This window comes from Eubalaena glacialis, chromosome 4 (assembly GCF_028564815.1).
Source record: "Eubalaena glacialis isolate mEubGla1 chromosome 4, mEubGla1.1.hap2.+ XY, whole genome shotgun sequence".
Classification (NCBI taxonomy): domain Eukaryota; kingdom Metazoa; phylum Chordata; class Mammalia; order Artiodactyla; family Balaenidae; genus Eubalaena; species Eubalaena glacialis.
Window position 1 is genome coordinate 159068136 of NC_083719.1, and position 26914 is coordinate 159095049.

General features: G+C 36.3%; 1 protein-coding gene across 3 annotated transcripts; it reads right to left on the minus strand.

Moving 5' to 3' along the window:
* Window positions 1-5292: 5292 nt before the first annotated feature.
* CLK4 (CDC like kinase 4) lies at window positions 5293-26711 on the minus strand. Of its 3 annotated transcripts, none has more exons than XM_061188530.1 (13): window positions 26594-26711; window positions 23633-23793; window positions 18805-19027; window positions 17635-17725; window positions 17170-17236; window positions 14066-14182; window positions 13807-13973; window positions 13506-13600; window positions 13126-13255; window positions 10246-10328; window positions 7349-7428; window positions 6185-6275; window positions 5293-6102 (listed from the first exon to the last, which is right to left on the minus strand). In XM_061188530.1, exons 2-13 carry the CDS (start codon window positions 23791-23793, stop codon window positions 5962-5964), a joined length of 1446 nt encoding a protein of 481 aa, XP_061044513.1. In that variant the 5' UTR covers window positions 26594-26711; the 3' UTR covers window positions 5293-5961. The 3 variants fall into 3 exon arrangements, with proteins under 3 accessions (XP_061044513.1, XP_061044515.1, XP_061044516.1); XM_061188532.1 differs by lacking the exon at window positions 26594-26711 and adding an exon at window positions 20135-20193 and having other exon boundaries at window positions 23633-23715; XM_061188533.1 differs by lacking the exons at window positions 17635-17725; window positions 23633-23793; window positions 26594-26711 and having other exon boundaries at window positions 18805-18892.
* Window positions 26712-26914: the final 203 nt, after the last annotated feature.

The window sequence follows — 26914 nt, forward strand, 5'->3', positions numbered from 1 at the left end:
GTGAATAAGTCAAAGAAAAATATCATATGATATAACTTATATGTGGAATCTAAAAAGATGATACAAATGAACTTACGTACAAAACAGAAATAGACTCACAGACATAGAAAACAAGCTTATGGTTACCAAAGGGGAAGGGGGGTAGGGATAAATTAGGAGTTTGGGATTAACAGATACACACTACTATATATAAAATAAATGACAAGGACCTACTGTATAGCACTGTGAACTATATTCAATATCTTGTAATAACCTATAATGGAAAAGAATCTGAAAAGGAATATATATATATATATACACACATATATATGTATATATATTACTGAATCACTTTGCTGTATACTTGAAACTAACACTTCAATAAAAATAAAATTCAAAGCTCATGATAAAAAAAAGCAGCACTGTTTTTTTTTTAAGTTAAAAAACCCTTAATTTTCATTTATATTTGTAATGGGAAACATTTTAAGTCACTGGGAGGAGGGGGTGCATGGGAACTCCTCCAAATCTACAATTAATCTTTGATCTCTTTACATGTAACTGCTGTTGATAGTATCTAAAGAACTAGACCTATGAGGTGTCTGCTCCTTTGGGATATTTAGGATGGTTTCAAGTCTTTACAATTAAATCTATGCTAAAGTCTTTTAATTATATATAACTTCTCCCTAACTTCTCCCCAGAATTGCAACATTTAAAAATAAACTAAAACCAGGAAAGGAGTGAATGTAAGAAAATGTATCTGAATAGTTGACCATTCTTGATTGGTTAAAAAAAAAAAAATTCTTTGAAAATTCTATTCCCCCTTCCAGTTTCAGTGAAATGTCACAATAAAAACTGCTATGATAGGGAGCCAAAAGTAGAATTCTTGATAGTTTTGTAATTCCTGGTGCTCTAAAGAGGAACAACCAACATTATTGGGAAAATTTTAAAAAACATGAAGTCACCTGGGTTAAAGCATTTATAGAAAACAAAGTAACTGCTATTTACTAGGGGTTAAAGCATTTATAGAAAACAAAGTACATAACTGCTATTTACTAGTGGGACTACTAAAAGCCAGGTAATCTGCTAGATTAAAAAATTTTTAAAAAAAATTTTTGGCTGTGTTGGGTCTTTGTTGCTGTGTGCGGGCTTTCTCTAGTTGTGGTGCGCGGGCTTCTCACTGTTGTGGCTTCTCTTGTTGCAGAGCATGGGCTCTAGGTGCATGGGCTTCAGTAGTTGCAGTGCATGGGCTCAGTAGTTGTGGCGCACGGGCTTAGTTGCTCCGCGGCATGTGGGATTTTCCCAGACCAGGGATTGAACCTGTGTCCCCTGCATTGGCTATTGGATAACAGATATTATCCCTAAGTAATTCCAAGTAAGGAAGTACAGTTACTTTAAAGTAACTAACTCCTCCAAACACAGAGAAGACCTGGGACTAAAGTTGAAACCATGCTGGTAAGAAGTCTGAGCTCTTTTAATTCATTGAACTGCTATCCCAAAGAATTAACAGACAGGTAAGAAATGAACAAAAAGGGCCGGGATGCTTCTCTATATTTCAATTTCAATCTACAGGCTTGACTAGATCCAAGTTCAATTTTTTTGTTTTAAAGGCAGTGATACCCCACAGGTGCTGTGTATTTCCTATTGCATCACCTCAGAAGCATATCAACACATCCATCTGGTTGTCAACCTGAGGTTCAGCCTGATCCCTTCATTATAAAGTTCTCCATCAGTTTTCCCCTCATGGTTTTAGCATCCACTGATGATTGGTGCCCAAATATATTATTTTATAAAGAGTAGCAACACAGTGTATTTCTAACATCCCTTCTGTATTTATCAGAAGGAATACTACAAAAAAACTTCCTTTCATTAACTATCAGTTTACAGGATAAGTGGGGACTAGAGGAAAGGACACCACTCCAATGAAATATTGAATATGGGAAATTCTCTAAAGACAAATGACCAAGTTTCAATTAGCAAAGAAATAAAAAGGGGAGAAAAAAAGGCACATAGTGATTAAGAGATCTGAGACAAATTAGCTGTGTGGACCCTGACTGGGTACTGATTCAAACTAACTTAAAAGAACTCTTTAGACAATCATGAAACTTTATAGACTCTACCAGATAAGGAATTATTTTGTTAGGTGTGATACTGGCATTAAAAACTCACGTTAAAAGATATACAGTACAGAAATATGGATGAAATGGTATCTGACATTTGTACTTAAATGCAACAGGAAAATAAGTTGGGGAACTGATGAAACAAAATTTGCAAAATGTTTTTAATTTTTTAAGCTGGGCTATATATATTTAGAGGTTCATTATTCAACTTTTGCATTATATTTTTAAAAATCACTAACATAAAACTGGCCGCAAAGGCTGGACTGGCCAAGGAGTTGTAAAACCAACCTGACTTAAAACTTTACCTTCCCTCTATAAAAAAATGGAAAAAATAAAACCAATTAACCAAACAAACCTTTAGATTAAGGATTTTGCTGGATATAGCAACCTCTCAAAAATCGTGATCAAATGATCAACTCAAAATTTTAAGAATTAAAATTGTTTCTACCTATTTATTTGCAAACGTGCAATCTACTAAGCCAACAATTACTGACGCTATTAATACTGTTATTGACTCATGAATTCTTCTATTTGAAAAGGTCGCCTTTTTTTGTTGTTGGCTGCTTGGCATGTGGGATCTTAGTTCCCTGACCAGGGATTGAACCAGTGCCCCCTGCAGTGGAAGCAGAGTCCTAACCACTGGACCACCAGGGAATTCCCTGAAAATGCAGCTTGTTAAACAAAGTACTAGATGTTCAAATTTACAAATTTTTTAAAACTTATTTTTGGCTGTGTTGGGTCTTCATTGCTGCGTGCGGGCTTTCTCTAGTTGCGGTGAGTGGGGGCTACTCTTCATTGCGGTGCGCAGGCTTCTCATTGTGGTGGCTTCTCTTGTGGAGCACGGGCTCTAGGCATGCGGTCTTCAGCACTTGCAGCACATGGGCTCAGTAGTTGTGGCTCTCGGGCTCTAGAGCTCAGGCTCAGCAGTTGTGGCACACCAACTTAGTTGCTTCACGCCATGTGGGATCTTCCCGGACCGGGACTCGAACCCGCATCATCTGCATTGGCAGGCGGATTCTTAACCACTGCACCACCAGGGAAGTCCCTGGATGTTTAAATTTACTTGCACCAAATTTTGTGGGAATCAGAAATTTCAAACTGGAAATGAGTTAAAAGGCCAGGCCACTAACTGACGAAGTGTTTCTTCATTCCAGGATGTCAAGATAAGTTTAAATATAGGTTATCTGCCTATCTACTTAAAACAGAGTATATTTTCAAATTATCATACCATTTTAACCATTTTGATGGTTGAAGCTATGTATCAACTACTAAAGAAAAACGTGAGAAAAATGGAATCCAAGTAATTAAACTATTAGCCATTACATTCATTTCACCCCATTTCACAGAATCGTGAACAAGAATCAAACTGAAGTTTTTAACTCAGTAAGGTGTATTATCACAAGAAGGCACAATGCTAGAATCTAGGATACCTGAGTTTAAGTCACAATTCAGCCACAATTATTGGGAGTCGTGGCTGAGTCATTTCTAATTTCTCTAGCATCTAGCCCTTCAAGATTATTCAGAGGAATAGTTTTCAGTTGTACGAACTACAAAACTTCACTGGGTATTTTGCTACTGTCAACTGGATAAGAGAAGTCAATTTTATTCGTCTACTCCAAAAATTTTGATGAATGCATGGATGAGAACACCTGAGAAAATAAGCAATAGCAGAAAACACTGGAAATAACCTATTTAGCTGCACTTTTAAAACCAAGTTTGACGGCAATGGAATTTCTAGAAATAGTAAACTATGAGACATCAAATCATGAGGGAAAATACCCAGTTACAAACGATCCATACTTATACACCGGCCATTCTAAACCTTTCCTGTTAGTGCTGAAGCTCCCAACACTGTCAAATAAAAACCTGGCGCTTTCAGAAATTGAGTTCAGAAGTACAAGGAAAAAGGCAATTAAGAGTAGGAACCTGAGAGTTCACAGAAGATGGGAAGGAAGGTTAGCAGCAGACACTCATATGATACCAGAGGTACCATCCTCACCACTAAACTTTTCTTCTATCCTACCTAATTCACTGAAGTTTCACTTTAATTCCTAAACTTCCATGAATTAGGCCTAGGAACTAGCAAATACCCTTAGTGAAGAATGTAAATACTTTTCAGCAGGGAAAGGGGTTTAGCAATCATTAACTTCTTAGTAAGAAATAGTGTGGATATTTTCTTTTCTCCTATATCCTGAGATCAGCTACTCCAAAGGAATGAGTTTCTGATGGGGGAGAAAGTAAACATTAATTTGGGAACTTGGAGCACTTGTAGGGAAAGGTCAGGAGGCTTAGGTAGTACAGTGGCACTAGCAGTATGGAAATACAGAGGAAAATAAAGGATGGCTGACTTCTTAATCTCTATAACGAGATTGCTGTGTTAAGGAAAAACCTTTTCTTTACATCAAATGCTCCTTTAAAAAAAACCTTATAACATATAACATAGTTCAACTATATGTGGACTGCATCAGAGGCCTAAGCATAATTTATGCAGTGATTCTACAGCAAAATTTATTTCAGCTTTCTTAAATTCCTAGTCAACTTCAGGAACATAGCTTTACTATATGTGCAAATGCTACCAGCAGATCATGTAGAGAAACCCACCTTGGTATCACTATTTGTCATACCAAAAAATTACAAGCATTTTATGTTCAAAATACAGATAAAACTCAAATCTTTGGTAATGCACTTCAGAAATGGGAATACTTTTAACAAAAAACCTTTATCTGGATAATCAATCATGAATTCTAAAACAAAAAGTATTTTTACCCGGCAGACTGATCAATAGTTTTTGTTTTTTTTACTAAATTAACATTTACCATGTAGTTTTTAATGTGAAAACAGGTAAACAGAAAAAAATACCTACAGACAAACAAAAAGTTCATTATGTTAACCAATCAGGGTCTGGAAATTTCTGCAGTTTTCTTCCCAAGTGTTCTCCAATCAAACCATCTTTTTTTTTTCCAATAAAGAGTAACATAAATACAAATTGTTTAATAATAACCTTAAAGTCTCATAGGCTGAGGTTTAAGTATTTATACTTCATATGGTAAGGAAACAGATATTGGACAATTTCTAGACTCCTGAAGATTTGGCATTAAAAACAAAAACCTCAGTTATCAGAATTCCTATTTCTACGTTTGTGACTAACTGCATAAATAGACATTGGAAAACAGACTTCCCAAGCTAACTTTCCAGTTAGACTTTAATCTTAAACGAAGTGTGATGCGGTTTTATTAACCTATTACGATGCACAAGTTGGATGTCTTTCCATGAATGCTACTTACCACCACTGACATCACCCAATGAAACAGAACACAATACTTACAATTTAATGAAATTCCAACAGCAAACAGTTCCTATGGGTTTTAGTTTCTAATACCTGCCTACCTAGAGTTAATAATACTTATTACCTGTTCAACAATTACAGAAAAAACTTTTCAAGTTAAGAAAAGTTTGAGGTATATAAAGAATATTCATTTAAGAATGAAGTAGTCAAGATTTCCTTTTACTCAAAAAAAAAACAAAAAACAAAAAACAAAAATCACTTCCAAGAGTCAACCTCCATGTACAAAAGGCAAGATCAAATCACATTTATCGCTGGACACAAAGGATATTCCAAAGGTCTTTAAAAATGGTAATTAATCTCAAAAAAGGAAAATTAATTTTAGCTTTTATATTTCATTCATTATCAAGACCATATTTGCTTAACAAGATAATTATGCAATTGATACAAAACATACAGCATTTACACTTAACTGTACAAAATAATTTAAGGTTTACAAAAATATTAGAATGTTTAGAGTTGACTGACACAGTCTTAAATAATCTCTTCTAGAGAAGTATAGTAAGACCACTGATTTCCATTTCATTTCTTTTTTAATAAGTCAAAGAAAGGATGCTGCAATGCTTCATCCAAGGTAATTCTTTTCACTGGATCATATTCTAACATTCTTCGAACCAGGTCAAACAGTTTCTCATGTTCTTCATCATGACAAAGCATAAATTCCTGAGAGGAAAAATGACTTTGTTTAAGAAAGACATTAAAAAATAGTTAAAACAGGGTTTTTTTTTGTTTATTTTTGTTTTACCTTTAATGGTTTGCAGCGTCTCCTAACATATCTACCAGCAGAACTATGTTCATCCCAATCTAGCTGATTATGATGAAAATACTTGTGTTTCCTATAGGAAAGAGAAGTCTGGATTAGTTTAAATTAAAAACAAAACAAAAAAACCCCCCCAAAAACCCACATGCTTACCCTGCCCCCACCAGGGGATTGGGGGAAAAGATGGAACCATAGACCTCTCTCTATATATACATAAACATACAATTTCTAAAAATCTCAGCAATAATTATATCAGACACCTTGTATGGTATTTTTCCTAATCTTGTACCCTCTGAAGTTTTAGTATCCCACCTAAGTTGTTCCCAAATACCATACATGAAACAATGCCAGCTTCAAAAACAGAGGTTCCTAGATCCATTCCTGTAAATTCTGATTTCACTAGACCTGGAACGGGGCTGGAAATCTTTAACAATTCCCTGGGTGACTTCTGCGGTGAAGCTATGTTTTGAAACCACTTATAGTATTCTTGTCGAAAGACATACATGTGGTTTGCAACAGTCTGGAATTCAAACTTAGACATGACTCCAAAATCAAGCTCTTTTTACTACTCTATGTATTATTTTTACATCAACCTAGGAAAACATTTATGCAAAGGTTAACTTGAGTATAAAAACACCACTTTATTTACTGGATCACAAAGTAAATACTGCATTACTTTTCAAAAACTTGACTTCATGAAAAAAAATTCAAAATCTACAGTCTTTGGAATAAGCAATAACAACAAAGATGGGTTTTCTATAGTTTGAATATAGGCCACTGCATGTACCCAATAAGGGCTTTAATCTTAAAAAGCATACCTTGTGGCTTCCCTGGTGGCGCAGTGGTTGAGAATCTGCCTGCTAATGCAGGGGACACGGGTTCAAGCCCTGGTCTGGGAAGATCCCACATGCCGCGGAGCAACTAGGCCCGTGAGCCACAACTACTGAGCCTGCGCGTCTGGAGCCTGTGCTCCGCAACAAGAGAGGTCCCGATAGTGAGAGGCCCGCGCACCGCGATGAAGAGTGGCCCCCACTTGCCGCAACAAGAGAAAGCCCTCGCACAGAAACGAAGACCCAACACAGCCAAAAATAAATAAATTAATTAATTAAAAAAATAAAAATAAAAAATGCAAATAAATAAAAAGCATACCTTGTTTTCTGAATCATGTGTGTTGGTATGGGTCCTAATATACGTTCCATCATTGCCAGGTGCTCTTTACTATCATGAGTCTAAAAAAGTAGGAAAAAGAAACTTAGCACTTTCCATTTCCCTACATGCACATAAAAGGAAAACACAAGAAAATAGTGTTTCCGGGACTTCCCTGGTGGTCCAGTGGTAGAGAATCCACCTTCCAATGAGGGGGACGTGCGTTCGCTCCCTGGTCGGGGAACTAAGATCCCACATGCTGCGGGGCAACTAAGCCTGCCCACCACAATGAGAGAGCCTGCGTGCCACAAACTACAGAGCCCACACACTCTGGAACCTGCACACCACAACTGGAGAGAGAAAACCCGTGTGCCGCAACTAGAGAGGAGCCCACATGCTGGAATGAAGACCCAATGCAACCAGAAAAAAAAAAAAAAGAAAAAATTAAGTAAATAAATAAATGTTAAAAAAAGAAAATAGTGTTTCCATAAAAGGACTAGATTAGACAGCTATACAATTTATATTACACTCTACTTCAAAGATGGAATAAAACTGAATGAGCTATACTGATTGTCTGATTTCTGAAATGGATCGGTAAGGTCTGTATAGCTGATTGACAAACAACTTTTTAAGTATATTTTACTGAAGTACAGTTGATTTACAATGTTCGAATAATTCGTTTAATGTAAAACAGAACAGTTTTTCCTTATTTGTCTTACTTGTACTGCTTAACTGAGGGATGACTGGGGAAGATTACCAAAAACCTGGCTACTCATTTTATCAGTTGCTTAACTAACCTCCATTACCCAATGGATAGCAACTTTGTAACACTAATCCTAGACAATAAAAATACAGTCCCAATAATTCTTACAACAACCTTGAGCTAGGAATGTGGGAACATAACTTCCAAAGAGGTTAAGATACTAGCTCAAGCTCATATAGCTCATCAATGAGGAAACCTGAGCTGTGAACCCAAGTCAAAACTCATATTCTTAAATTACACAGTAACAGAGCTTTGGCTAAAGTAGAATAAATTGTTAAACTAAATGGTACACTCCTAAGCAGAGGCTGGCAAACTTTTTCTGTAAAGGACCAGATAGTAAATATTTTAGGCTTGGATGGTCACAAATGGTCTCTACCACATATTCTTTTTCATTTTTTAAAGCAGGCATCAGACAGGATATAGTTTGCCAACCCTTGTTCTGAAGAGCAGAGTCTATGTGCAACGCTTTTTAAATCCATTAACTACTGTGCCTAGCACACTGCTTTCAAAATGTTCTTAATTCATGACAGGAATAAATAATACAAGCTCCATTATCTTCAAAAAGTTCCTTAGTTGAAGACTATTTTGGAGGGTAGAATTAAAATATAAACCACATCTCAAACCAAAGTTAATAACTGACGCTTAAGATCTCAGAATGATTTACAATCATAAAACCATCTGAAGGATTTTATATGTGTCAGAATGAAGAAAGCATGCACTGTGCTCAACTTTTTCCTTGACCCTATAGCTTACTACCACAAAACCAGACACCACCCCCTAGAAATGACTGACAGCTATGTTCTAGATATCATACTTGTGTACAAACTCAGAGTACTTTTAACAGATCTCTACAGAGTAGACAGAAGTTTGGTGAGGTGCCCCACAGCAGTGAACACATATATTCTGCAACAGCCACCTAAGTGACTTATAATTCATCACAGCTTCCTCCCTCCTCATCCTGCATTGCCATAACCTCAAATCAACCTTAGTATTAGCCAGGAACTCCCTAACCACCCTCACCCCATCCAACAACACACCTTGATCAAATCACAACCCTCTTAAAGTTCTTCAATGGTTACACCACTTGAAGCTTTCAAGACTTTTAGTTTTCCGACATAAGCAAATTTATGAGGAAAAAAGTAGAGACCTAAATAACATTTTCTTTTTGTTTTGCCAAGTAAGCCAATAACTATTATCATTTCATAGAAAGAACATTTTAATACCAAAAAAAACAGGAGAGATAATTTCTAAATGAAAGCCAGAATGGCAACCCTACAAAATCATTTTCATTTTAGACCAGTCTACATTTGGAAACCACTGACTCCTAGGATAAAACAAATACCTTTCTATGGCAAACAAGTCCACTATGAATCAGTACTTGCCTACTGACACCATTTTCCTATTTATCCAAGACACTCCGACAGCACTATTCATCCTTCCTCAACTAGAGTAGCTTCCTTTATGCCTCTTGCATTTATGAATACCATTTCTTCCTGATATGGCCATCACACACTCTAGTTTTCTGACAAACTCTTACTCTTCCTTATAGCATGGATTAAACTCCCTACTCCTCATTGATGCCTTCTCTAAGGAAACTTAACCGTTCACCTTTTCTGGGTTCCCTTCTACATTGTTCCATTATAGCATGTATCACATTGTACTGTACGTTTTCCCATGTCTATCCTGTGTATGACTTCCTTGAGGACAGAGATGCTGTCTTTTCATTTTTATACACATAGTGCTTAGAAATGTGCCTAGGGTGTCATAGATGCTTAATACAACTTACTGTTTCTGAATTCTTTTAATAAAAGTTCAACATAACCAGAGCTGAATTAAAGCTGACCGTAGTAACACTAATGTAAATTTATGAAGGAGCACCACAATTAAAAAATGGATCATATGAAGTCAATATGAACCATGTGTTTAAAAGCTCCACATGCAGAATGAATTATGACCATTCACTGAGAGTATTTCATTCAACTATGGTTTTAGAGAAGGATGACTATTTTGCACATGTAAGTTTTAATCTTAAGAATAATGACACTGGCAACTTTCCAATATGGAAACCAAAACTTTAACATGCCTTTAACATTAAAGCTCATTATGAATCAGTAAATAACATTTAGTAAATACATACCTGAAAGACTGTGAAACCAAGGTAATATTCAATAAGAATGCAACCTATGCTCCAAACATCACAAGGCTGAGACCAACCTAAAGCTATTTAAAAACAAAACCAAACATTTTATTATGCCAACAATTTTTAACTGCCAATACACAATATCTTTTCCTATGTGGGTGCGCTCTTTATATAGCCCATTTAGGAGAATATGATAGTAAATTCAGGGTTCACATTTTTAGTTTTATATCAAACATTATTCAGTATGCTTTCAGAGTCCTCCATATCCTTGTATCAAATTACAGTATTTTAACCTGGGGGAGGAGGCATTTTATGTAAAATAAAAGGGCTTAGCAAATATTCCATAGTCTCTGAATTGCTTGTGCAATGAGGAGCACTGTTATACCCAGTTAACGGTTGTTCTATGAAATTTTACATTTTATTAGTGCAAATATAGATCAATAATTATCCTCAGAATGTAATTACTAACCCTTTATCAATTACCATCAGCTTGATATCTGAGTTTATTTCTTCCATTAAAAGAAATAGTAGTGTCACATAAATTATGTAAGAATTATAATGGATATTATAAGCAGTGTCACCCATAAGCAGAATTATATAGCTATTTAAAGTTCACATAGAGAGGTATCTATATATGTACTTTCAGGCTGTCTATACATGATCATATATACTTTCTCCTTCAGAATCTCAATAGTAACATTATTCAGAAAAGAAAAAAACACCTAGCCTTAAGTCTATATCTAATTAGAAAGGAAAAGAGTAAACCATACAGATGTTTTAACCTTTTAAAGATTAAGTTTTTAATAAAACAATAATGTACAAATAAAACCTACTTTAAAAGACATTTCAATTACTTTCAGTAACATTACTGAATTTAAAGACAAAGGAAGAAACAATATATTCAAGGAACTTGACTATGATTTAGCCATTTTTGTTAACCCTCATAGTACTTATCACTTGAACAAAAGGATAATGGAGCATGGTTTCTACTTACAGTAACACATACAAAATCTGCAAATGATAGAGCTTGGATCTAAGATGAAAGTTTTCTTTTCCAGCCACTCCTGTCTCCCAGTCCAGCTTTCTCCCAGGTGACTGTAAATCACCTCATTCTCTTATGGGTCAGCTCTCATACTCTTTGGAATTTCACATCATTCACTTTTACCAACTTCTGTTTACTACCAACACCCAAGACATGAGACCAACTGCCCTCCTCAATGGTAGCACCTGACAACATCTTCCTCTTCAACCTAATTCTGTCTTAATCCTCAGGAGTAACACTTCACAAACACACAAAGAACCCTTCTAATCTTCCCATCTGTTCATTTCTTTTCCTAAAGACCAATAACCCCAATTTCAGATTTATATCAACTATCCCCAGCCTGGCCACACATGGGACTGTATTATTACTAAGAATCACTGTATCTTACGCAATCTAGGAGGAGGAGTCCATTAACTAACTGTAACATACACCACTGTTTTACGAACCAATAACAGAAAAAATGCCAATTGTTTTGTGTTGTGTTCCCTCACATGTGGATACATGTTCCCTCACATGTGTTAAAATGTGGAGAAAAATCTTTTTCTTAAAATGGATAAAACACAGCAAGTTATCTCTTTTTAAGTTCTGAAAATACCTCTCTGTCCACAATCTCTTCCCACACTCTTTTCTTTTACCTTCATTGCAGCCTTCGGTCCTCAACCATGAATACACTTTCTAAACTACTGCAACATAGCAGCTTCTTTCAGACCATACTAAGCAGAAATCCTAGTAACATCAATCTCAAAGATGAGCTCCAAACCTGTGCTATCCTATGTGCTAGCCACTAGCCACACGTGGCTATTTAAATCTAAAATTTAAATTAATTTAAAATTCAGTTCCTCAGTCACACTGGCTATACTGAAAGTACATAGTAGTCTACGTGTGGCTACTAATGGCTACCATATTGGATAGTGCAGATACAGAACATTTCTATCATCATGGAAAGGTCTACTAGCCAGCACTACATAATATTCTTAATTTCCTGTCCCTTTTACTAATTCTCTACTCTAGGTAAACATCATTAGTTTGCTTTCACACTCATATTCTGAACTACCAAGTCCTCTTAGACAAAAGGTAAAAAGTGGAAAAGACTGATTCCACAAAGATGTTTTACTATCCAACCTCGGTTGAAACTTACTTTTGACGAATATGCTTATACCATTTAACTATCTCCCAATATCACCTGATCTGAATTTTTCCCACTGTCTCCAAGCCCCCAAAGCCATCTCTGACTTCCTTGCTCTATCAACATGACTTGGTCTCGAACTTTTAAATTTTGAGGCATAAGATGTGCTCTCCCTCACTGAGTTCCCTTTTATTAATATTTAAAAACCCTGCACCTTAACTAATTTTCCTTTCCATGCTTTCTCATGTCAAAGATGATTAAAGAAGCTCTCCTCTTAGACTAGCACCCCTTTCTTCTCCTCTTAACCTCCATCCACCCTACATCTAGACGTCTGCCAACCAAATCTTTAGCATTTTCACCAGCACTATGCTTTTGTGATGAGACGAAAAGAGGTGCCCACATAGCTTCAAAATCACACTGCTGTCATGTACTTAGCCAATACAGCTTGTTCTCTTATGATCTTGTAAGACTGACTTGTTCAAAAATAACCACCACCTGGAATATCTTTACAGATGATATCACATTTTTCCCACTCAGGAAAAATATTTATAGCAATGTCCAGACAGCTTTTATGAAAACAGAAAACATTTTCTGTACACTGCTAAGAAAATCACAGCTATCCCCCAACTACCTGCCCCCCAATAAAAGCTGTAGAGAACAAAAAACCTCTTTTTCAATTAAAATATCAGGAAGTCTGTTATCTACTGACCCAAAATGACCTCTGGAGCTCTGTAATGCCGTGTAGATACCAAAGTACTATGATGTTCATCATCGTATGTTGCACTTCCAAAGTCAACAACTTTGATATCTGTGTTTTTCAGTGTGCGTTCATCACGTTTCTAGAGATACAGTTAAGTAAACACAAAGATCAATAAAGATATGAAATATTTTATAGCACTATCCAAAAGGCTTGCACATGAATTATCTTTTTGATTTTCAAAATAACCCCATGAGAAAAGCAAAGGATTACCCTTTTTGGGTTAAACATCAGGATATAATAAGCCTCAAAGGTAAAATTCCTCATCCAAGGATCACCAAGCTAAATTAATTTTAAAGACAACTACCAAAATTAAAACAAGTGTAACTTACCATTTTCGAATTATACTTGACTACATAGTCAGACTTCACAAATAAAATATTTTCAGGCTTCAGATCTGTATGGGTTAATTTATTATGATGCAAAACTACAAAAGAACAAAAAGACATTATTAGTTTCACTTACAAATTTAATCTGTACCGGGGCAAAGGAGAATTAGTAGTAGATGTAGGGATCAAAAGTGGTTTCATCTTTACTTGCAACATGCATTTTTAGTGACAATGTTTTGATATGTTGCTTGTATAATAAAACCTTTAATTTACTGGTATTTAAAAATTTAACAAGTATACTTACAATTTATTGACTGACAGATCTGATATGCCATTTGCCTGATATGGTCAATTTGAAATGGCAGAAAGCTATTTTCTTTAATGAAATCATAGGTACTAAGTCCCAGGAGTTCAAACACAATACAAACATGACCATGATGATCAAACCATTCTAGCATCTGGACACATCGGCTAAAACAGATCAAAATAAAAATAATTCAGTTCACAGAATTCTGATTATTTCATGTAACATAATGGATCACAGTTCCAAGTTTATTACTTACAAGATGCTATTGGGATCAGTACTATTTAAATGCTCTAATACTTGGATTTCTGAACGAGCTGCTTCACGATATCGTCCCACATTTTTTATGATTTTCACTGCTACATGTATGCCATCCCTTAAAAACAAAATGAAAATGGTAAATGTACAGAAGGGCGTTGAAGACATGTATCCTCTAAAGCAGCTGTCCCCAACCTTTTTGGCACCAGGGACCGGTTTCATGGAAGACAATTTTTCCATGGTTGGGGGGAGGGTGTGATGGTTCAGGCGGTAATGCAAGCTATGGGGAGCAGCAGATGAAGTTTCACTGGCTCGCCCACTGCTCACCTCCTGCTGTGAGGCCCAGTTCCTAACAGGCCGCGGACCGCTACCAGTCCACGGCCCAGGGGTTGGGGACCCCTGCTCTAAAGCATAATCTTATTAAGTACCAATCATTCTATGCTATTTTCCTAAAATAATCTTTCAGGGTATATTATAGCAGATCTATAAACATTTTTTCAAAACATTTTGACAAAATATACTTTATATGGAGTGATGATTTCTCTTAATACTTATGAACATTAATGTTTGTTTCCAAAAGTTTAAATTTACCTAGATTTTATAAGTAGTTTTTTTAAAAAAAGGATAAAAGTATAAACCTTGAATAGAACATACTACTGCTGAAAGCATTCGCTCATTCACCAGGCTAGACCGACTGTGCCAGATGTTGCATTGGAATCAGTGATAAAAAGGGCTTGTCTCATGTACCTCATAGTCTAATGGAAAAGACAGACACTTGAACAACTTATCATAAGGTTAGAAGTGCCTGGTATAAGGAGTAGAGAGAAGAAAGAGCCTAACCATCAGGGTTAGGGGAGCTTAGACTTCTTCAGAGAAGACAGACAACTATCAGTTTGTTAGATAATTCCAGCAAAGGAGACACCATCAATAAGTCATGAAGCCAAAAAAATGTTTAGTGCATTCATGGATGCGAATAGGTATAAATAGCAACAACGTAGGGCAGCGTGTTTTAGACCGGGGCATCTGTAATACTTCCTAAAAAGTACAGAGGGAATTCCCTGGTGGTCCAGTGGTTTAAGACACGAGCTTTCACTGCCGTGGGCCCAGGTTCAATCCCTTGTCGGGGAACTGAGATCCCGCAAGCCACGTGGCGCGGCCAAAAAAAAAAAGCCATAAATGATTTTGAGGAAAGGGATTTCCAAATCTTCAGCTTCCTTCTGTCCTCTTTTCTAAACCTGATCTTCTTGAATACAAGCCAGCAGTCAACCCTGCATTTTTCACTATGGCCTTCCCACATTACAAAAGAGAACCCCATGCACACGAAATTAATATGGCAAGGTTTGTGCCCTAGGCTGTTTTAAAAAAAAAAAAAAAAAAATCTTTGAGGCAAACAAATTTTTCTAGTGGCTGGATAGCAAACCTATTCCAAACTCATTTCTTTTGACAAGGCCCCAATGAAGTTGTGGGCTGATATATAATCATCAAAATAAATTTTTAATGATTTATCTCCCTATGATGTATAGCATATATCTCAAGACTTAAAAAGAATTACTATAAAACTGCTGTGACAAAACTTCTTCTAGTCTCATCTATTTAATCATACGGCCAAGTTTTCTAACTGCTAATAAGCTATAAAAATGAACAGTGCTAATAGCTATAAAAATGAAAAATGGATAATGGTGTTAGCTAATGCTACTATAGTAATCACATTGCAGTATATAAATGTTTCAAACCAACGTTATACACCTTAAACTTACAAGCTTTCATATTACTTGTCAATTAAAAAAAAAAACGAAAAATGGAAACTTAATGCTAAAACAGTAAGATTTATCTATGGACACATGAACTCGTTTTTTAAAGGCCCCAACCATCTCAATAAAAGATATATTTTCAATTAAATTGTATGTTTTAGGTCTAATAAGTATCAAAATTTGTAACAGATTTGTACTTGATCAACTGAATACTATTCATTGGAATATCTCAAATACTCAAGTCTTGGAACCTCAAGCAATTTTTAAAAGACCTTAATGGGACAACTAGTGAAATGTGAATCAGGTCTGTAGATTAGTTGGCAAAACTTGAAAATACATATAACATGTAAATATAGAGAATGATTAAATACTGTAAAATGTTAACATTTGTGGAATCTGGTTGAAGAATATATGCGAATTCTTTGGAATATTTTAGCAACTTTCCTAAGTCAAAGTATTTCAAAATATCTTAAAATTTTACTTTATGTTCACATTTTTGTCATAGAGAGGAAAGGGTGATAATAAAAGACATTTAGGATAATATTCTTTATAAAAAGTGAAGTAAAAGTAAGTTCAAGGATAAAGCATTTCTAAGTATTCAAGAAAAGTTTGTTCATGGATGACAGGAGGTATCAAGCTGTTGTACTTAGATTCTCCCAAACATATTTAGAAAGAGAGATATGGTTTTTTTAAAAAAATCAGCATTTACAATAAGCTGGAAATTACATCCTCAACTATTTTATGATGAAAAATTTAGATGTCAATTTAGAAATGTGCAGTTTCCACTAAACTGTTTTAAGACGTTCACTTACAAAAAAACTTGCAACCACAGAAGAGAGATCCTAGAGGAAAACATGAAAATGAAGCAGAGAGGGTCAAATAACAAAAAGTTTAGTATAACTCATTGAAGAATCTGAACTTTATTCTGTAGGCTTCAAGTAATGTAATTTCTTTATAGTTTAAGAAGCTAACCCTAACGTGCAAATATCATCCTTTGGAAATAAAAGTTTTTGAACCAAGAAGATTAGACATGCTAATTTATTGTCTCTGCAATTCAAAAGTAGGGTACAGCACTCCAAATCTCTTATAGAAAACTAAGGACCTAAGTTCTGGGAAACTCTTCACTTGAACACTCACATTAATTTCAATGAACTCCATCTGATAAAAATTTTCAGCATTCTTGATCAAAATCCATACTTACGGTAAATAAATCATACACAGTTCAAGAACTTTTGAATACTTATACCTCCCAGGAAAACACATAGCTCCCACTTAAATTCCATTTCATCTAAATTATGGATCCTTCCCCACCAAAAATATCAGAATGTTCAAAAAAGAAAAACAACAAACTTACATGCCATGATCAATGCACTCTACAACTTTGCCAAAGGCCCCTTCTCCCAAAGTGTCCACGATTTCATCTAAAGTGAGGGGGGAGAAAGAAGTGTAAGTACATGAGTACAAATTATCAGTTATTCAAATAATGAATGCTTAAGTGTGGAATATTTTCAAATGATCTCTATTAAAGCATAATTAAGGTTCCAGCACTCAAATTATTTTATTTTCAGCTGCTACAAAAACAATTTAGATAGAGCTATCTTTCTTGCTCTAATCTCAAATTCCACTGATTATTTTGGAACTTTAGAGTAGAAATATTTAAACTCTATAGAAAAGAAGAAATACAAAAGAACAACAAACAAACCCACGAAAAACAAAACAAAAAAGCAATGAAGAGTTCTTTAGCCCCCCGCTGACAAACTATTCTTAAAAAGATTATTCTGTCTGCAAAGTTTAAAAAGTGTTGAAAAATATTCTATACATCTTGCTCTTAGAACGTCTCCACTTTGACAGATCAGGTGACCCTCCTCATCATCCTCTATACTCCTGGATCTTTTCCTTCGGTGGCTCTTCTGGAACGGCAAGTGGGCAGCACCAAGATCGTCCAGCCAATCAATATATCAGAGTGAATTCAGGGCAGAATACGCAATTCATTCAGCGGGGAGATATTCAGGCATTCAGATAAGCACCAGGCCACGAACAGTTGGCAGGAGCAATTTCAAATTCAGTCCCCAGAAATTCACAGGGCACAGTTTATGTTACAGAAGAAAAACATGGCAAGGAACAGATTTTCAGATAAGATACTTAAAGTGGCAATAGAAAAAAACAACACAATTGTCTCTTTAAAATACTGATTTAATTGAAGTCTGAAATTTAAAGAATGCAATGTCATGATCTATTAATCTCTTGTTATAAAATAGCCTATGCTGTGAGTTGAGATGTCTAGTTTGTCAGGAAAATGTTTTAAAATGTCAAGATTAGTTCAAATTGATACTTAGCAATATTTTTAAACATACTTGATTAAAATAAAAGGGGAAAATAACGGCTAGTTAATGTCAATGTTCGATCTAATCAATAGTAGTTCTACTGAAGAAAACTTGGGGAGGAAAATAATAATTCATAGTTTACTGACCAAACAAGTGAAGATTCATGAGTGTAAAAAAAGAAAAAGGGCAGGCTTTCTGGACAATAATTTCCCCTTCAGCACCCACTTTCAGAACTCCAACGGAACTAACTGCAGACTGTGCTATACACAGGGTAAGTATCCGCCAGTGCAACTTTCTACATTTGTCTGCAAGTACTGGGAAAGGGGTTTCTTTTAAAGTAAAAAACGTTTAAGATGAAAGAAAAGATGGGTGCTTCATCTTTTCATATGACTATGTTATAAAACATAAAAATATTTTTAATATTAAAATCAAGAAACTCATGATCTGGTCTGCAGAAAATGAGTAAATGTGGGCAAATGAGGGCTAACTAATAAATACAGATTAGTTGTAAGAATTTGGAAGTTTCCTTTAAGGATTCAAGTAATATAAACACAATTATATTCATATAGTATTATATATATAAACTTTTTCAAACTTATTGGCTCAGTAAGAGCTTTTACACACAAATAAGTATCCACCCAAAATAAAAACAAAATCAATCATACCGAACGTGACTGATTACTTGAACAGTGTCTATTATGCTTCCTTTTAGGACTGCTTCTCCTGCTTCGGACTGAAGAGTTACTGCAGTGGATTCGATAACCGCTTTCAACGTCTCTGTGATAACGTCTAGGAACATATCTTTCGCAGTAGTCATTTCTGTATTCATCAATGTATCTCCGGTCCCGATAATCTCTCTCATTCAAGGACCTGGCTTCTAAATAATGACTGCAAACACATTAAAGGATTTAAAATTACTCTCATTCTAGAATAACGTGGTTAAAATAAAACATTCTCTCAAGAATTCCTGGTTTAAACAGCTAACTCAATAAAAGAAAAAAATACAAATTGATGAATTAGAATTTATATTTAACTCACGAAACTTAAGAAATAATTTTACTTTAACCAACAAGCAAATGGGTACATATATCTCTATTAATATATACTGCTATCAAGGAACAAAGCTTGGGTCAAATCATTCAACATATTCAGTGTTTACTTGATTAAGTGTCCCTTTACCTTCTGGTGAAAGTTAAGACCAAAACTTCACAAAACTGCTCTTCTGAAATTCATCAGTCTTATGATATATGCATCTGTAACTAACTTCTCTTCCTTTTTTCAGAGCCACACACAATATGAGGCAGGCAAAACAGGATTCCTTTCCTTCTTCATGTAAGTTAGGTATCTCTGGCACACAGAGCTCTTTCATGAAAGGTGTATTAGAGCTAAAAGGAATCTTAAATATATTTCAGGCCTTTCATTTTACAGATGACTAAACTGAGATCCCTAGAAGGAAAACGATTTGCCATGGTTGTAGAGCACATTCTAAATCCTATTGTATGTGCCAGTATTATTATACACACCACCTATTCCATCTCCTCTCCTCTTTTTATTTCGAGCTTCCTGTATCTCTTTGAGAAATAGACAACACAGCTTTTGAAGGCTGCTTCATGTGCCAAAAATATCTAAAATATATCCCCCTCAAATGAGAAAAGGTTCTTGTAATCGCTTGCTTAGGATTTCCCAACCCCCTACTTCCCTTTGCATTTTGAATTTCCTGTCATTCCTGCTTGTGAAATAAACAAGAATTCAAGGAAAACAGCATCATCTGATGCCACAGTGCTTAACTTCTGAATCTACAGATCCCTCTGAAAATCTGATTGAGAGATATGGACCCTCTCCCCTAAGAAACGCACAAATGCGTAAACAAAACTTGGCAAGGAATTTCAGAGGTCATGGACCTCAGGAAGTCAATGGATTCCAGTTAAGCAGCCTTGATCTGATGGAAAGAAAAAGACAGATTCAACTGACCCAGTTTCCCGTCCCCCTCTCTACCTGGGATGAGTGTCCTCTTCAACAGAGTGCGAAGCTTCAAGAGGGATGCACATGGAGCACTGAGGGAGAGAGGGGACACCTGCCCAGTCAGACACATCAGCTAAAATAATCCTGACAAGCAATGGAGTGACAGATGTTGACTAGACTGCCCTCACTGACCTCTTCCTTTTTCCCAGAATATGTTGTCATTCTTTTTCTCAGGAGGCTGGTTTACGCAGAAATAAAGGAGAAGCATCTCTAAAACTGCTACTCAACAGGGCTGGGATCAAATCCAGGCTGGGGAGATGCAGAAACCCCCTTTCCCCAGTGTCAGCCTTAAGTTCTAGCCATTGGAGAAACAACTCAGGATATTAGGGTCTAAATCTGGGTCTAAGTCAGGGATCTGATCAGTTGCTTGGAACCATTAAGGGAGAGACCTACAATACGTCAAACTAGAAATTACCATACTCTAAAGGGCATCTGTTTAATTCTGTAAGGCATCCTTCCCATAAAAGTCTAAAATTTATCGGAAAACTCTAACACTAATAATCCTTAGCTGGACTAGTGCATGAAATTAGAGCTGCTGATAATCCATAAATAATCTATAGAATAACAAACATGGGGTGAAGTAATACCATGAGGATAAACTAAAAAGATGAGGACCTCTTCAACCTACAACAACCAAGGCTTAGAGATTATATAAACAAAGTCTACAGAATTATAAAGGCTATATGGACAGAGTGAACAGGATGAACAGATTGATTTAATTTCTAAAAATATTCACTGAATGTCCAGTGAATATTTCACTGTAGTTCTTCAAAACAGCCAAGACTAATGAGGCTATGGGCATTCGTTTTTATTTCCACACAGGTCCTGTGGAAGATAAAAAATACATATGAGGCAAAATCCCTGCCAACAAATAATTGTTCAATTTGAGATTACTCACACAAAAATAAAACAAAACTCAACAATGCAGGAAATGCCGAAAGCCTGGATACGAGTGCTTAGGGTCAGAGAGGAGAAAAAACTCAAAATGCTTAAAATGGTCAGGGAAGATTTCATGAAAAAGAAGGGAAGAGTTGCATCTTAAAGGGAAATCAGGATTTGGACAAAGTGGGAAGTAGAAGAAATGCCAAGAGAGAAAAATGGCATACTACCATCTTACATTTATAGAGTACTTTTAGCCAGAATGGCTTAGAGATGAGTTTGTCTACATGTTACTTAAGAAATAGTAAGTAGACAATTTCAGCAAGAGCAATTTTCACATAGGGGAACATATGCAAATAAATAAGCTGGGAACAGATCATCCAAAAATCTTGCATGCCAGGCTAAAGGGCTTATTAAAACAGTGTTTCTCAAACGGTGGTCTCTTTATTAACAATATCGAAATATTGAATTTTTAAAAATGAAGATCCCTGGACCCCAGGTCAGACTCACTGAATAATCTGGTAATATGCATTTTAAACATACCTCCAAAGTGATTCTATTCACACTAAAGTTTGAGAATCACTGGTTTAAGGCTTGATACTCTATGTTACAACAAGACATTTAAGGATATAAAATGTGTTCACAGTGTTCACAGCCACATCAGTCTTCCTGTGTAGAATTAACTGATTAAGCCTGTAGGAAGGGAGCAATTCACAGGCTACTTACAAATCAGGAAGAAAAGACACTCTGAAATATATATGAAAAAAGGTAAGATAATTGATACACAATAAAAATGCTTATAAATCATAAATACACTTTAATAGAAAAAATAGCCTAAGAATACAAAAATAATGTTCAAAATCAACTATACTTCAATTTAAAAAAATGTTCAAGTGTTCAATAAGCACATGACAGAGGACAAATTCAGCAGAAATTTAAAAATTCAAATGAAAACAAAACACTATTCTTGGCATTTCAAAATAGGCAAGACTGGTGACCGAATGAAGGAGCATGTCGTAGGGAGTGTAACTTGGTACAAACTTTCTAGAAAAATATGTGAATATGTAGCAAGAGCCTTATAAGAGTTCACACCCTTTAACTTGAAACTGTCCCTTCTTAGAACCTATTTTCAGGAAATATTCAGAGGCAAAGATTTGTATACAAAGATATTTTTCAGAAGAAATAATCAGAAATAATTTTACATCCAAATAATGGGGGACTAGCATCCTACCAAGAGTACCTTCTTTATACGTTTCTGTATTTTTCATTTTTTTCCAATAATTTTACAAAAAACACTCTTGTAAAGTTTTGAATCTTGAAAAAGACTTAGACTACTCCAGATTACGGAGAGCAATTACCACCAGACATCTCTGGTGCCAATATCAAAGAAGAAACTATTGGCCTAGTGGTTATTGGACTGACTCAGTATCATGTTTATGTGGTTAATTATGAACATGAATAACTGTTCATCATTCATAACACTTCCTTTCTACACATACAATGCATAATAAATCCATGAATGGTTAGTACTATGATGTTAAGCCTTACAGAGTATTTTGTACTTATCTTAATATAGAATACAGATATTCTTCTATAATACATTAATTAGCTCAGGTCATTGAAATCCTGGCATAGATTCTCCCTCTTCCCTCCATATGATAGTGTGTGAAGAATGATTAGTCTGCACTGATTACCAACAAGCTCACTGTTCTACAGAACAAGTCTGTTTTAGCATGGAGAAGGAAAAAAATTACATACTGTTTTTTAAAGTAACCCCAGTTGGCTAATTTAGAAAGCAATCTGGCAAACAGTCCCAGTGGAACATCTGCACAAAACAAGGAGGAAACATAGAACCAACGAAAACAAATGAGAAAGGGAAATTAATGGAGGACAGAATGAAAGAAACTCTATTCACCTAGGCTTTGTTTAATCATTTAGGAACTTGAAAAACCCCTTCAATTCTATATAAATGTATTACCTCCAAATTTTACACTGGTAAGAATACAATAAAACAGGACACATGCCATTGGAAATTTTTATTGAGGCCCTTCTTACAACAGCCAAGCTTCTAAAAATCTCAAACATATCTACTGGCCTTATCTACAAATATAACCTGTAGAATACAGTATAAGCAACTAATCCCCAACACACTTTAACATTCTCACACACCACATGCTATTTTTCTCATCTGGATGAACTCTTCCCCGCCCTTCATTATCTCTCATTTGTGGAACCCTAAGTAAGTGCCCCAATGTACAGCTCTCCCTACTACATACAAGTTAAAGGCACTCACTGGTCCTTTAATCACTTACTTAACTTTTGTGTGTCTCATTTCCCCCAACTATATTACTGGCAGCTGGGACTCAATCAACTGTCTCCTACAGCTCCCAAATGGACACAGATATATGAGGGTAGGAACTCTGTTCTACTCACAGCAGTGTCTAGCATATAATAGGCACTCAGTAAATATTTTCTGAATGAGTATTTGTTGACTGATTTATAAAACAATCTGACAGATGAAAGCTATATAAGCTAATGACAAGTCATTAAAACTATTAGTGTTAAAATGGTACTAGTTCAAGTGTAATTTACCAATCAGATTCTTTAAACTGGTGATGCGGTTTACAATGTCTGTTCTCTTGTGTACTACTGTGGGATCTCCTCTTCCGTTTGTGACTTCCACTGTAGCTTTCATGTCCCCAGCTTTCTCTGCTATCCCAGTCAGGGCAATGAGTTCTTTTGGAATGCCGCATCTGTTAATGGAAATGAAAAGTGAGTTGTGGAATTTATAGACGGTTATATTTAGTAAATAAAATATTTCACATTAATATTAATTAAATAGAAAAACCCCAGCACATGGGGTCGTACAGGTTCTAAAATCTTCGTAGGTAATGGTTCCCAAGGCATGGAGGCACTATCCCACTGGTATGTCAGATGATTCTAAGTGGCATACACACCTAGTACTAAATGATAACACTGTGAGACCTTAATACATTTTCTTTCAATTCTTCTGGATAAATTCTCAGCTTGCTGCATATCTTCAACTAACACTTGCTAACTGCCATTTTAAAAAAAGAGTCAGGATTCAGGCTTAGAGCCTTCAGTAGACAACAATATCTAGCTAGAAATTAATAACTTTTTTGGTTTTATTTTTATCATTACCTTCTTTCTATGGTAAATTATTACTAATCTCTTAAGTTATTGATATAATCAAATTATTAAGTTATTGATGTTAACTTTAAATGTGAACTAATTTAAAACAAATATCACAAGTGTCATGCAGCTTTGTCAAAATACTGTGATACAAATAACTGAAGTCAGAGAAACACTTAGGGATACTGAATATAGGAGATGACTGTTTATTTTCAGATCATCCTACAGCCATTCTTAAAATTAAACATATTTGTTGTAGATCTGGGGTGACTAAAGAAATGAACCTATAAGGATGAATATGGTCACACTGAAATCAGATAATTGTGACAATTCCCTGACTCCATCTACATCCTCACAGGTTCCATTCAGGATCAGGATCTGTGTTCTAACCATGTCATCCCTATCTGCCTCTTCCCATCTTAATTCTTTCACAAAGCAGTTAAGTTTTTAACAGTGATGTCCAAACTGTTGAAGAGGGTGAGGTTCACAACTCAGCAAGGAGCTGAAAACAGGTAAAATGGAGCAAAACCAACTTAGTTAACCTCCTTCAGTTAGCCCAAATGACTCAGTAACAAGCAAACAAATTCAAGTAAAAAATTTAAAAGATTTCAAATGAATTAAAAAAGACTTAAAAATGAGGCATCTCCTGGGAGGTATTCCCTAAGAAAATGTAGGTATCATGCCATCAGAGCCCGAAGCCACCAAATATTCAGATCTTTTAACTCACTTCTCTTGTTGATTCTTAGGTCCAACAAAAATCCTAAAACTCTAGTCAGGGTTCTCACTGGAAATTGATAAGTGAGCATTCTGATTTACATAGTCATTTGAATATGGGAAACTGAAATAAATGACACTACAAATTAACCTGAGCCAAAAGACCATCAGGAAAGCCATCAAAAAAAAAAATTATATTTCTAGTGGAATTCTTCTGACCCTTCAATTACCCAAATTGTATTTTAACCACATAGGAACTCTTTAAAATTGTTTAGTTAAGCATTCTTAAATCATAGCAAGCAAAATTACAACATCTGATGACTCAGGTTTATTACTATGACTATTATAATGCAGTTTTTGCAAAACATGTGTGTCTGCTTCAGTTTTGTTTTTTTCCTTCTACTGTCAGTAGGCCATAACTAGCTCACCAAGGTAGAATTCTTAAATAACCACAGTTATCAATATGCAAATATTAAAATAAGTATCTTGGGAGAGCCAAAGCTTTTTATTTCTCTAGCCAAGTTCATTACTTTAAATTTAATTCAGCTGTTAGGAAGCCATCCCCACCCCACCCCCCCACTACTGTTCAGAAATATTTTCTCAGGAGGCCAAGAGAAGAATCCCAGATCCAGGTTACAGATTAGGTTCCTTCGCATACAAAAGAAAGAAAAACTATCTAGAATTATCACACTATTTCTAATTAACAAAGAATCCTACATGTTAGAATCATCGAACATCCTTCAATAAAAACATCAGATACAATAAACATCAGATGTTTATATCCATCTTAGAAACCTGATGCTCTACTGCCCTTTAACACCCTATATTACCCGACAATTTTACGTTATCTATATTAAAATATCTATATAGGTTAAAGTTATGATTAGATGGCTCCAAGAGGACTGCATGTAATGGATAACAAGAAGCCTGTGGGTGTATGTATGGAGCACAATCATACGAAGATAGCTATAAAATAAGACCAGGTGGTTGACGTGGTCAGTTTGGAGCGCTGTTTCCTAAGAATAGTATAAGCATTTCACGGTTACTTAAGTAATCAAGGACAGTGTGATGCAAAAGTATCAGAAATGCAGATCTGATGCAACAATACTATGCTCCACTTTAGGAAAAAACCAGTTCGCACAAAGGATGAGCCTCTCCGTATTTACCTCTCACAAGCACGAGCTAAATTCCACCACCTGGACTCGCAAACTAGCAGTTCCTCGGACGCCCAGTCCCCACCCCCCGCCTCTCCGCCAGGGCACCTGGCCAGGGCCTTTGGCGCACTCTGAGGCAGAAGTCTGACCGCCGAAAATCCCAGAATGCTACAAACGGCCGAGGCCAGGGACCCAGCGTAAGGCTTGATCTAGGACAACACTTGCCCCAGGAGGCTCTCGCAGGGTCTCACTCCGATCGGCGGGACGAGTCACGGGCCTAAGGAGCCGTGATATGAGTGGCCTGGCCTCTCTGAGAAGAGTCAGCGGCAGAGCCGAGGCCTTTCCGCCCTAGGATTTTAAATCTACCATGACACCTGGGCAACTTTAGGTTTCAAATGCCACGAGCAGAGCTGTGCCCCGAAGAAACCCCGGTCGCCGAGGCCCCGAATCCCGTCGTTTTTCCGACACCTGGCTTCGAGACCTAAAAGACTGGGAAATCGCCCAGCCCAGAACATCCTATCCGAAACCTTACCTCCGCAAAAGCAAAAGGCCCTTTGGCCGATAACTGTCACCAAACCTCCTTCTCTCCCAGTCGCTGCGACAAACACCCTACAAAATGGCGACAGCATCCTCAACTACAACCCCACCGTCGGCCTCTAGCGCCACCTACACAGGACGAACGCGCCTGCGTGACAGAGCTCACGCGCTCCCGCCTCTCCCCCTAAGGGGCGGGGCCCTGTGTGACGTCAGGGGCGGGCCCGGCCCTCCACCACGCGGCTGCGCGGGCGGAGCAGTCGCCGCTCCGAGACGTGTGGTGGCTGAGGCGACTGCCTAGACTGTTTTCGTTGCGTGA